Here is a 13,745-nt window from a genome sequence, read left to right as displayed (position 1 = left end):
CATCTATTGTAGTCAGGTGGTTTTTGGTGATGTAAATTTTACATCTATTTTACATCATCTATTGGAGATTCTATTAGAATCCCACTTGAGATTGACGATGTCTGTCTTGTGCTGCTTCAGCCTTGACTTCTTACGGCTCACCAGGGCTGCTCCAACGACAGGATGATCCATCACAACAGAGTAGTGCCCTGGACGCCGTCTACAGATTCCTCATATCTTCCTCCACACCTCCGACAGCCACCTTTGCCTTAACTGCTTCAGCGACCAACCCAATGATGCTGAGGTCGACATGGCCACAGCAAATAGGTTGTACACTTGTTGCATCACTTATTACTATACATTCATGTCGATCCATTAGGGCTATTTTGGCTTGACGGAAAAACATAGCAATAGGGAATTTTCCAATGGCACTCTAGTATTCAATTATTCATGCATTTTGTTGAAAGGAATGAAGCAAAACATCCACCTAGACCTACTTTTCAAAATCCTATGCATGAAAACAAGACCAAGTGCATTAGTGGCAGAATAACATTCTAACTGTACACGCTTTCATATGGTTTCACATTATTTTGGCCATGTTTCTTTGCATTCCTCTGCTCTTCCAATTCCTGTAAACCAAACACCCAAGTTGACAGAAATCCTGTGTTTACAAATGCTCTGTTTACCATGTGCATTCCTATCCTATTCCGGTGTTTTTCCTATCCCTGCGTTTTTAGAATCATGCAAGCCAAATGAGCCCTTACAGAATTACTTCAGTTACAGGTAGGTGTCGAAGGGAACTTTGTGTGGTTTGTCCTGCTCCTGCCGCGACGTCGTCCACCTCACCTGAGGTGCTCCATCGATAGAAACATCCACCAAACCAGACACCATGACTCCTGACCGTCTTTCGCCGCCTCAGATCTCCTTCCCTGCCGCCGGCACCCACCGCAACGGCATCACCATCATCGACTCAGCAGATGAACCTGAGGAGTACACGGGTCCACAAGAGAGGTCGCACTCTTTTGATTCTGCTTATGTTATGCATTGCTTAAAATTACCTGCTACTTTATCATCATGTTCACCTCTTGGACTCAAAGTCAGGTCCAAATTAATGTTCAAACTTGAGTTCTAAATTAGTTATGGGGCACGTATCGAGGAAGCAATGAATAGTATCTCTGTCTAATCTGATTCACCTAGGGTATGCCTATGTTGTTCATATTGGGTGGGAAACAAATAGTAAATCAATCATCATCTGTCTTTTTTATTAAATTAAAGCAATCATCAGCCTGCTATCATTATTTTTGGATCCATCCACTGATTGTTACCATCACTCTAAATTTCTGCATGCTCTCCTTACATAATCTCACCATATTTTTTTCGTATGCATGTCAGATATTGTACACAATCATGCTGAACATGTGGAGAAAAAGAGAAGAGTTTTGCACGGTAATACAATGTCATGCAGACATCGCTCCATGGTGGGTTCAATGGCAAACCCTCCCCACCCCTCTCCAGATTGTAATCTAGAGGAAGATATTTGTTCTGAGGCGGATTCAGACGCCGCTGACCACTCTTATTTACCCCCAAGGTGTTTGCTCTACCTTGGCATGATGATGTTAGTCATATCATGCATATGTTGCCTTACAGTGCCTACTTTTGACATCATATATGTCATCTACTTAGTTTAGACATGTTCTGTAATGCCACCTGTTTAGTTTCTATATCATATATGGGAATTGTGCAGTCTCGTGTCTTTTAGCCAGCCATAATATACATGAAATATGCAATGCCGTCCTGTTTAACCAGGCATCATATATTTGAATGATATCTTGCCCATCCTTTTCTTCATTACATTTCCATTTGTCGACAATATTTGTACATTAAACTACTCTTCCTGTGAATCAACCATTTGGGTGGGAGATTGAAAAATCTGGAGTGAAAACAAGGCCTTCAGATCAGACAGTGCTACCTGTCGAAGCAGATCTCTTGTTGGGTCCCAATAGCTCCTCAGAAATGGATTCAGAGATAGATGACCAGTCCTATTCCCCCACCAAGGTGTATGCTCTAACTTGGCACGGTTATACTACTCACATCATGCATATGGTGTCTTGCATTGCATAGATTAGACATCATATACACAATATTCAACACCATGTTCTTAGTTCAGACATCATATCTAATGCCCTCTGTTTAGCATATAAATCACATATGTGAATTAAATGATGCGATCCTGATTACTTAGATAACATGTAGGTGAATTATGTCATGCGATCCTATTTAGTTATTCATCATATCTTTGAATTATGTTATGCTATGCTATCCAGTTTAGATAGACATCATATATGTGAAATTATTTCATGCTATCCGTTTTAGTTAAACAATATACATGTCAACTATTTCATGACATCTTTTTTCCACACTATCTATTGCATCTGTCTCTCATACAATGTCTATACATTCAACTATGTTTCCTGTTTATCAGTCATTTGAATTGGAGCGAGCGATGCCAGCATCTAGCGGACTAAAAACACGGTCTTCAAATAAAACAGTGCTACCTCTTGATGGAGATATCACCCCGGTTGTACATGCACGAGAACCAACCCTACCACACATAAGCCAAACTCTCGCAGATTGTACCCCTATTGTGATGGACAGAGAACCAACTACACCCAATCTAACCCCCACCCCAGCAGATAGTAACCCAGTTCCTGTTGACACAACACCATCTCCACCACAGAGCTCCCAAACAAGAGCAGTTAGTAAGGCAGCTCCAGTTCCCAAAGGGCCAGTACTACCACGGCGAACCCCAACTCCACCAGTTAGTACGCCTATTCCTGTGGAGGAAGCACAACCAGGTAGTCGTAGTTTAGCATCTATCGCATTTGATGTTGTTAAATCATATGTGCGTATCTTCCCATCTTGGAAATATTATACTGAAGATGAAGGAAAATGCCAGTTGCAGGTGTTTGTCCAGGAGTTATGTGTAAGTAATGTTATTTATGTCAATTACTTTACTTTGTCCCATACATCCTACCTCCATGATGGTTATAATACATCAAATTTTCCCATTTTCTCTATAGAGAAGGACCGATTTGGAAACTCGGGATGAGGTAACCTGTGCTAATACCTCTGCTATCTTCAAGAATGCTTGGTGGCAGTATCGGAATTACCTGAAGAAATGTACTTCACTGGCAAAGAAACTCATCAAATTCCCTTACGTTCTCCTAAGACACATTTACTGGACGATGACTGGGAACGCCTTGTTCTGTACTGGTCCCGAACTAAGAATGTGGTAAGGTCTATGAGCTCATTTTCTACTTTTAAGTACTATATTCTTGCGTCTTACTATACTCTGTTCATGTAGAACAAGTGCCTAAACCTGAAGAACAACTGTTCTAATTTAAGATTCCATTACTATCATAGTTCAAAAAAGCGCTAGGCGTTAATTGTGCGTTTTGCCACCACCTTGCGCTTTACTGACCAAAGCACATGCTTATGCGCAGTTATGCATAGATTAAATGTAGTTATGCGCAATGCGTTTCGCCAACGCCTAGAGCCTAGGCGCGCTTAAGCGCTCGCTTAGGCGTGCCTTTTTTAACTATGATTGCTATCGTGCATACTGCTTTGCTCTTGTATAACTGTATTTACTCATACAAACTTATTTTTGAATTGAAGGGTCCAATTGAAACTGCAATGGCACAGCAGGTATATTCACGCATGTTTCTTTAACAGGCTTGCTCTTATCAATAACTCTGTTGATTTCAATTTCAATTGTGTATACAGTTGACTTCTCATATCATGCACATTACTAGCATCAACAGAGCCAATAGTATTATTGTACATGTAGACCCGTGGTACCCATCTGAAATCTTGTTGTGCCGTGTAGTTTCCCACGGTTTGTATTCTTTCACTGCTGCTTTGTCTTGAACTAATATGATTTGAACCGTGCCTCTATTTTGATTTGGCAAGACAATGCAGTGACCATAGGACATAGATATATGTTTGCTTGATGCTTTTATTATGTACTAGTACTTGGCAATAGAAGACTTGGTAGTTTAATCCTGTCCACCTTACTAATGAACTGATTCACCGAAATGAATTTCATATACTAGTACATGCTAAACTGTTATGTGTCTGCTTGTTTCTTCTTTTAGAATGCTGATAGAGTATTGGGGAAGAGTGCCTTATTAAGCAATGGTAACGGAAGTAATGCAGATAAGGTTCAGGATAGTGACACATCCTTGTTGGTCTCCAACAAAGCTGATAAAACAGCTAAGGAAGACTATCTCGAAGACAGTGAGACAACCCCAAAGTCCTGTCTTGGTTTAGTGTTCGAGTTACTGGCCACTACCACTTGCATAAGCTATCCAAACTCACTGTCTGAATCAGTTCGGTTTCTTGAGTCTCAACTACAAGCTGAAAGACATCGATCAGCTGTGCTGCGACAAAGAAGCGGAAGGACTGCGGAAGTCCTTGGAGCATTCAGATGCATACTTTCTGGTGCAACAGCAAGCGTTGGAGGATTTTAGCGCCAAACAGGACAAAGCTAGTAAGCTTGCTAAGCTTATTGCCAGCATGGTGGATACCACGTTTCTTGAGCTCTTCTGAAGTTGTTTCAGTTATGCTCTTGTTCTGCTACCGCGTTTATTTGCACCGGTGGCCAATTTTGACGGCCAGTGTATGTAATATGCTGCTTTGTTCCCTATATTTGCATTGGCGGCGAACTTTGAAGCCCAGTGGATGTAATATGTGTAATAGCGGTAATAGGCTAGCGTTAATTGCTTGCTTATTTATTTCCTTATTGTCTTGTTTAGTTGTTTGCTTGTAGTCACTGCAGTTCTTTTTTTGGGTTTTTCTAGTGGCCACAATAACCTATCTTTGGAAACTAGGCCAGAATAATCATGGCAACACACGGACTGTTGTAACCATGGGCCTCCTGTGGGCCGTATGATCCATGGGCCTTCTACGGGCCATATGATCCATTGGCCTTCTATACGGGCCGTAGGATCCATGGGCGTTCTACGGGTCGTACTATTCATGGGCCTTTTACGGGCCGTAGGATCCATGGGCCTTCTACGAGGCGTATCATCATTTCGCCAATCATGGGCCATACTTTCGTGGACAATACCGGGCCGTTAATAGGCCGTATTTGATAACTCTATGAAAACAGCCCAACGGGTTTTTTTGACATGAAAACGGCCCAACGTATTATCGGGCCACAAACATGCCGACTGTAACCACGGGCTAAATTTGGCCCACAAGCAGAAAATGACAGTAACGGACCATAAGTAAACGAATGTGGAAATGAGCCCAAGAATAAATGGGCCCAGAGAAGGCCGAAAGATAACATGGGTTGGAAATGGCCCAACGGAATAATGGGTCGTTAATGGGTATAAAGTGATACATTGTTCATTACGGCCCAGTTTCACCACGTGACGTTAATGGGTATAAAGTGATATACTGTTCATTATGGGCCAGTTTTACCACGGACCGTTAATGGGCCGAGAGTAATAAGGGCCTCATATGGACCGAAAGATGTCATGGGCCATACATGGGCCGGAAGTTAAAACAGGCTGGAATTATATTGGACGGCCCAGATGACGCTACTGGGCCTAATTCGGATAGGCCGTAAACGGGCCCTGAGTTAGCGGGCTGTAAATGGCCTATATGCGAACAAGCCGTTCACAGGCTTGCCGTGGGCCGGCCCGCCACCTTTTGACCAAGTCAAACGGGCCGGCCTTTTCACAGGAATGGGCCTCTGTTGGGCCATGCCACGTGTTGACGTATCATAGGCGCTTTGGGTCCAATGAGTGGATGGCATGTGTCCCAACGTTGAGCCGACACGTGTTTCCTCCAGCTAATGATGATTTTACACGTGGAAAAAACCCATTGGTCGGGACTGTTAACGGGTTATCGGATCCAAAACCGGACCCGATAGCTTAACGGCATTCCGTTACGGTGGATGCCACGTGTCGGTCACCCTTGACGAAAGCACTTCTGTGACGCGCGATTTATCGTTATGGAAGTGGACACTTCCATGATGATAATTTTGGTAATGTCATGGAACACTTCTACGACAGCACATGTATGACTATCTTGATTCTGTCATAAATTTGTCATGGATGTACATGCATGACAGAAAACGTGACCTACTGTGACAAACACGTATCATCACGGAAGTGTATTTTTTTGTAGTGTACCTTCAGACATCCACACTATCCTCCCATATGGATAGAAATGAGCAGTGGAGTAAAATTGCATGATTAGCTCATCATTCCATTTTGTGAGCTTCTGTTCAACAAACTTGTCAACTCCACAAGCTTTGAAGCTTTCATGTACACCTGAGAAGTGATCTTCATTCTCATTAATAAATTCCCAATCGACCCATCTCATATCACTGACAATTGGTTTCTTGTCAAGCAGAATGGTCTCATAGAAGTCATGTTGCTCTTTGGTGTGGAACCTATAGTCCACTGCAGTTCTCCTTCTTATAGCATATGGATCAGACTCCCTCCAAAGTCTCAATCCTGCATCCTTTCTGATGTTCATGTCCTCAGCCACTGGATGAGTGTCATTGTGATCTGGAATCTTGGGTTTCAGTTTTCTCAGCACTTGGGCTTCATCATCTTCTTCTTCAACTTCAGGCACTGGGGCCTTGTTCTTCTCTTCAGCAGGAATGTTTCTGGTGCTTCTCTTGGGCTTCGAAGGCTTCTGAGCTTGAGCCAATATGCGTCCTTAGCATTTTGAGGGGTCCACATTCCTAATCCATGCCATGCCAATCATTGAACTTTCTGAAATGATCATCTTGAAATAGTATTAGTTCAATGAGCTATATGTTGTTAGTAATTACCAAAACCACCCAGGGATAGTTGCACTTTCACTCAGAGAGGTTTTCATGGGAGCTTCGATGCTTGTTTTCAGCTATATCGTGGAACCACAAACTCTCTAAGCACTAGCAATAAGAGAGGCTCCCGCATTTAGAGATGACCTATATCTACGGTGAATCCACGTGACATCGGATTGCAAGGTGGTGTTTGATGACTTAAAGAAGGAAAACTTGTCTAGGTATGGAGTGATCATACATGAAATAATGGACCACACTCTTTGGCTTTTGTTATTTTGTAAAATTAGTCATGAATTTAGGAGCTCAAAATTTTGAAGCTCACAACTTAGCCAAGCATGCTTTATCTCTCGGGGGTGGCCACCATGTTTGGTTAGGGCACCCTGGATACCTTGCCTCCATACCTATAAACGTTGTGACGAGTTAATAAAACCTTCACGAGGTTGTCTAAAAAACCTCACAAGTTGAGAAGAGCTGAGAGCCCTTTATAAGGGTGTCAGGGGGATAACCCCCGGGTAGGCTCGGGAGTATAAGTCATTTTTTCAAAACATTGGGGCGGCCAAGGCCCCTCAATCCGGCTGGCCCTCCAGCTGGCTCCCCAGCTATGGGTCGGCTGGGCGGCGCTGACGCCAGCGCGGCCGGGCGCTATAGAGGCACAGTGCCAACTACTCCATGACGCCGTGACAGACTAGCTACAGTGATGTGTAGCCAGCGGGCCCTACTGAAGGGCAGAGACGTTGGGAACGGAGTCCTGCCCCTCTTTCTTTATCGTATGTAACCTGGGAGATCCAACTATAAGACCTCCCATGAGCCCCCTAGGAGGGGTTCGGCTCATTCCACACATTCACACACACACACACACACACACACACACACACACACACACACACACACACACACACACACACACACACACACACACACACGAGGTAGAGAGGAGAGCTAGCTCCTTCTTCCTCCTCCACTCAAAAAAGCTCTATGAGCAACCTTGTAGCCCTTGTGATCTTCATAGTGATCCGGTAGGACTAGGGGTATTACCTCCCTTGGAGGGCCACAAATCTGGTTACGTCTTGTGTCTAGCATTGCCTGTGCCCAATCTCGCCTCCGGAACCCACCGACACATATCGGCCCCAACCACTCTCGATAAGCCATCCCATGGCATCTGCCCTGAGAACACCACCACAAAGGGTTACTCTTCCATTTGCGCATTTGGAGCTTAGGAAGTGGAGTGGCTCACGCACACTACTCCGCCGTCCATCTCCTCCCTCCCCGTGTGTCGTGTTTCGTGAATGAGCCGAACTGAACTCAAACTTCTGCGCTTATTTTTTGCCGATCAGAAATGGTTCATTAATTTTGGATTAATTATGAGTCACTAATGGATGCCATTATTCGATACATTGGACCCGGCTACACGTTGATTCCGATTTGAACCTACCCGACTGCACACTGACTTGGGCATTGGCATTCCCGACTGCATGCTAACTCTGTCGTGGACTTTAGCCCATGACTCCTACCCGGATGCTTATACATAGGAGGCGTTGGTCGGCCAGAGAGAAAACCAACTCATTCCTCCTCGCACGACCCTAGTCGTCATTCACTGTTCCATGTTGTGTGCTGCCTCCGACGGTCCCATCCCGCCAGCCATGTGCACATCCAAACGGGAGAGCAAGCCTCTGGAATACCGTCCTTTGAGATCCTGCACCGGGTTAAGGGCGATAGTGTTTTTAGGGAGCGTTTCGGCGCGACTGCTTCCGGTTCGTTCTTGTCTTCATCCTCAGATTCAACTACTTTTCTGACACCTACACAAATGGTTGAAGACGTCGCCACCAAGAAGAAGGCCGAGGGCGAAACCGCCGCTGGGGCCTTAGCCTAGCCGACTGGAGGGTATGATTCGTTCATCCCCTATTTACATTGTCATGTGCTCGGGTGTACTGTGTTCATAAATGTTTCAATTCTATGTTATTATGCTTGGGCTCACATGTTTATGTTTCGGTATGAGCTTCGTACCAAATTTTCCATGCTTATGATTTACTTTTGGGATTAAAGTGCTAACATATTCAACAGTTAAAAGTCCTCGAGCTTGACACTCCCAACCATAGGAGCTTGGCTTTGTAAGCGTTGGGTCCCATGCGTCATTCTCATCTTGCTCTGTAATGTCAAACAACGCCACGTTGCGAGTCAAACCATCCATATCCTAAAAGCTTGCACGGCACGATGGAAGTCGTCACGAACTTCTCTTCTTCACCGACCACACCACTGCACCGGCACCGCCGGCCATGGCAACGGGTCACCGCGCCCTCGCCAATCTCACTGCCGTGCTCCTCGTGCCCTTCTTCTTCGCGTGGCTGGCTGCCGCGCAACCACAGGTGTGCGGTGACAGCGGGAACTACTCGGCGAACAGCACTTACCAGTCCAACCTCGGGCAGCTCTCCGTCACCCTCCCCAAGAACGCGTCCGCGTCCCCGACGCTCTTCGCCGTCGGCAGCGTGGGCTCCGTGCCGGACATCGTCTACGCCCTCGCGCTCTGCCGCGGCGACACCAACGCCTCCGCCTGCGCGGCCTGCGTCACCACCGCCTTCCAGGACGCGCAGCAGCTCTGCGCCTTCAGCAAGGACGCGTCCGTCTTCTACGACCTCTGCCTCCTCCACTTCTCCAACCACAACTTCCTGTCCGACGCCGACGGGCAAGGCAACCAGTTCATCTTCCAGACGGACGCGCGGAACGTGTCCGCGCCGGCGGCGGTGTTCGACAACGCCGTCGGCGTGCTCCTCAACGCCACCGCCGACTACGCGGCGTCGAACTCGTCCAAGCGGTTTGCCACGGGCGAGGAGATGTTCGACACAGGCGGAGCCCCCGCGATCTACGCGCTGGTGCAGTGCACGCCGGACCTGGCGCCGGCCGCCTGCCGGAGTTGCCTCGGGGATATAATTCAGAAGATGCCCAAGTATCTCAGCGGGGGCCAGAGCGGAAGGGCTTTTCGGATCCGATGCAACTACCGGTACGAGCTGTATCCTTTCTTCTCAGGCAGCCCTCTTCTGCGGCTTCCGGTGCCGGCATTTGCTGGAACCCCGCCGTCACCGGTGGACATTTCACCGCCGTCGAATAAAAGAGGTAATAACATGGCAGACTGGTTGATTGGAATTATTACTATTTTTGACGAAATTTTCAGAAATATCAATGGGCCGGTGGGGTGGCTGTTGCCCACATGGTGTTTGTCAAATTTCTTCACTAGACAAGTCCACATGCTACTCCAGTTCAATACCTTTGACTCCTTGTTTCATAGACTTCTCCCATACTGCTGTCGCTATTAGTAGATCCTTGTCGACGTACCAGAATTAACAAAACTAGATAAGATACTGAAGGTTGGACAATGCACACTTGACCGTTATTTAGGAGCACTGACGACTGACGTGGGACCATAAACAGCCAGTAATTGGGCCAAATATGGTAAAACAAAATAAGATTTTCTAAAATAAAAAAGTCTTAGGGCGGAATCACAAGATAAATTTCTTTCTTTCTTCAGGGCAGAGGAAAAGATCAGCAGCAAAGATCTCTGCATCGGTGGCCTGTACCATTGTCTTGGTATTAATACTTTCTGCTTCTGCTTTTATTTGCTTCAAGAAAAGAAAACCTTTGAAGAAGCAGCCAGGTAAGAAGCATTTTGTAGATTTCAAAGTCCATGAGTTTACAGTTTATTGATGCTCTTTATTCTTGCAGCAATGGCATTTCATAATGCTGCGAGAGGAAAATGTATGATCTTTGATTTATCTACACTGCAAGAGGCAACAGAGAACTTCTCCGAGGAGAACAAGCTCGGAGAGGGCGGTTTTGGTACTGTGTACAAGGTAAACAAACAAGTCTAGGTGCAATATACACAATGATGCTCTTATTATTTTCTAAGGAAGGCGGGTTCATTGCAGGGAACACTTCCAGATGAGCAAGAAGTGGCAGTGAAAAGGCTTTCACAGGCTAGTAGAGAGGGACTGAATCAGCTGCACAATGAAGTGCAAGTTTTGGCTCAGCTCCAGCACATAAAACTTGTCAGGTTACTGGGGTATTGCTCACATCAGAATGAAGTGATGCTTGTCTACGAGTTCGTAAAAAACGGGTGCCTCCACAACTTCCTGTTTGGTAATTTCATCTGGAATTACCGATCGAGCATGAACGTTTTTGCCATAACTAACTTGTCATTGCAGATTGAAATTGTCCGTGCTCTGAAAATTCAGGGCAGTGGGAATAATTTGTAATGTGCATAATGAATGAATTTGTTGATTTCGAATCTATGAATGTCATTACAAACTTTACTGAAACAATAAATGTGAAGGAACTACTTGTGATAAGACCAAGAAATATTAGAGTTGTATTTTAAGTGCATCATCATCATTCACTGTAGATTTTGTCTCCTATTTTAATGTGATTCCCGTTGTTCTTACAGAGAGCCACATGATTAAGTTTCTGACTTTATTGAAACAGATGAAAGGAAGGGAAGGGAATTAAGTTGGAACCGGCGGTATAATATCATTATTGGAATTGCTAAGGGAATATTGTATCTTCATGAAGACTCGAGCATAAGAATCATTCACCGGGATTTGAAATCTAATAACATTTTGCTGGATGAGAACATGAATCCAAAAATTGCAGACTTCGGGTTGGCAAGGCTGTTAGGAGGAGGCCATACTCAGACCAAGACAGCTAATGTTGCTGGAACATAGTAAGTGGAAACAGATTGACGCATAGTTGAATATTATACACTATTGTTTTTCTAGGTTTAATGCCTAATCTTTCACAGCGGTTATATGGCACCAGAGTATGCAATATTTGGAAATGTGTCTCCCAAGATTGATATTTTCAGCTTCGGTGTTTTAATCCTCGAGATTGTAACTAGGAGAAAGAATAACAGTTCGGATGATTTCAATAACACAGTGAATCTCCTAAGCGATGTAAGTAGTACTTTCAGCTACTTTATAGTGCAAGGATACTTTAAAATTGATAACCTGATTGTACAACATATACTCATTTGCCAGGTATATAACTGCTGGACTAAGGATATGACATTGCAAATAGTTGACAAATCGCTCAATGTATACTCCAAAAGTGAAGTATTGCGCTGCATCCACATCGGTCTTCTTTGCATCCAAGAGGATCCAGATGACAGACCGAACATATCCTCAGTTGTTCTCATGCTAACCCGAGACAGAGTAAAACTACAGCCACCACGACAACCAGCATTTTTCTTTGCGAGAGACTCCAGTTCAGTTTTCGAACATACCAGACATGGCAATTATATATACGACAAATCTGATGTCATCGTGGAGGATAATTTCTCAGTGAATGAGGTCACTAATACTGATCCCTATCCTAGATAAGCTGAAACCTGAAGCTTTACAAGTATGACTAGGACTCACCGTTTTTCTATGGTTTTATTAATTCACAGTTGCCTGAAAATTTGTAAATGTCAATCACTAGAGTTGCACATGCCTAAACTTGTAGTGTTCCAATGGGTGCAATTTTTAATATGGAGGTTATATATTGTTTTGTGAAGAACCATCCACCTAAGATGTAGGTTATATATGAAAACCTGAACATGAGAAACGTTGAGTATCTATCCAAAGGTTTGAAGAAGTTCCAGAAATATTTATGCAACTTATCATAGACAATATGCTTTCTTTTGTACATAAAGGTGGGTTGTCATCAATCTTAAATTGTGTCTTGATACTATGTAGATGTTTGATTGAGGAGGTCTAAACTGGTGTAATGATCCAATACAGAATGCTTAGAGACATATATTTATGATATATTGTTATAGTCACTGTTAACATAAATTGTGTTAAATTAGCATTTAACAGTTCGAGGAAGCTCCGCAATAAGTTAAATTCAAGTACTTAATGGAGAACTTATCTCTAGTACTCCGACTATTACTTCCTCTGTTTCATTATCTTAAGTCCATATCCAAAAACTCTTGTACAAAAGATTAGCTCACTATATAGAAATAGATGAGTCGCCTAAATAATAGGTAAGTATGCCCTTCTTACTCAACTCTTAAATCTAAATCTAACAATTGATGTGAAGTGCCAACTCCAAAAATAGGTTAATGATGTGGGTTTGTCTAAGAAAGATGATATGAATAATCGCAAGGAATAATTATGATGAGATGACTAGCTAATAACATGGTTAGGTTAATGATGTGGGTTTGTCTAAGAAAGATGGTACTCTCTTCGTCACAGTTTAGAAGGCATAGTTAAATTTGTGTGCGTTTCCACAATAGACAAGGTTTAAGGCGCATTGCATTTATTTCTAGTAGCTAATTAGTACTCCGATATACTATTTCTATATGCATGCGTAGTGTGAGTGCTATTTTTTAGCCCATCTCATAACCAATAGATAACCACTTAGGTCCCAGAGAATTTCCAAGCGCGCCTTCTAAACCGTGACGGAGGAAGTAAGAATAATCGCAAGGAATAATTATGATGAGACGACTAGTTAATAACATGGTCGATATGATAACTTGTTGATGTGGTAGGGTTTGATAAGAATAAGGAGAAAAGGCTTTTAAACACCGTCTGATTGCTCACGCCGCGTTAGCTGCCTCACTCGAGCGACACGGGTCGCGTAGGGCCCATGCACCGCATCCCCTTCCTCCCGCATCCTTATCCCTATATTCTATCTCTCTTTCTAAAAGCACACAATGCACTTAATGTGATGTTGGTATTGATGACATACACATTATATGGACTAATGTAGTTTGCAAATATATCTCAGGTATTAGTGACATATATGGTGGTTGATGGAGGATCGTCGACCCCCCACCCCTCCCTCTCCAAAATTAAAGATGTAGTCGTCGATCCTCGAAGACTTAGAGTAGCCCTTTATTTATGATATTGAGTAGATACAGATCCCACACTATTAAGAAGGGACATACGAAGGT

At 43.9% G+C, this 13,745-nt stretch overlaps 1 protein-coding gene across 2 annotated transcripts; it reads left to right on the top strand.

Annotated features, from left to right (window-relative positions):
* The first annotated feature begins 9,030 nt into the window (after positions 1 to 9,030).
* Positions 9,031 to 12,711, top strand: LOC119354267 (cysteine-rich receptor-like protein kinase 6). Of its 2 annotated transcripts, XM_037620982.1 has the most exons (7): positions 9,035 to 9,931; positions 10,344 to 10,469; positions 10,538 to 10,665; positions 10,741 to 10,951; positions 11,294 to 11,531; positions 11,610 to 11,760; positions 11,845 to 12,707. In XM_037620982.1, exons 1-7 carry the CDS (start codon positions 9,097 to 9,099, stop codon positions 12,184 to 12,186), a joined length of 2,031 nt encoding a protein of 676 aa, XP_037476879.1. In that variant the 5' UTR covers positions 9,035 to 9,096; the 3' UTR covers positions 12,187 to 12,707. The 2 variants fall into 2 exon arrangements, with proteins under 2 accessions (XP_037476878.1, XP_037476879.1); XM_037620981.1 differs by having other exon boundaries at positions 9,031 to 9,931; positions 11,610 to 12,711.
* Positions 12,712 to 13,745: the final 1,034 nt, after the last annotated feature.

This window comes from Triticum dicoccoides, chromosome 2A (assembly GCF_002162155.2).
Source record: "Triticum dicoccoides isolate Atlit2015 ecotype Zavitan chromosome 2A, WEW_v2.0, whole genome shotgun sequence".
NCBI classification, from domain to species: Eukaryota; Viridiplantae; Streptophyta; class Magnoliopsida; order Poales; family Poaceae; genus Triticum; species Triticum dicoccoides.
This window is presented reverse-complemented; position numbering and strand designations above follow the sequence as displayed.

Excerpts from the sequence above, each read along its gene's own strand:
- LOC119354267 (XM_037620981.1), top strand. The coding sequence starts at position 9,097 with ATGGCAACGGGTCACCGCGCCCTCGCCAATCTCACTGCCGTGCTCCTC. Across the intron at positions 10,952-11,293 it reads CCTCCACAACTTCCTGTTTG|ATGAAAGGAAGGGAAGGGAA; the intron begins GTAATTTCATCT and ends TTATTGAAACAG. Across the intron at positions 11,532-11,609 it reads GCTAATGTTGCTGGAACATA|CGGTTATATGGCACCAGAGT; the intron begins GTAAGTGGAAAC and ends AATCTTTCACAG.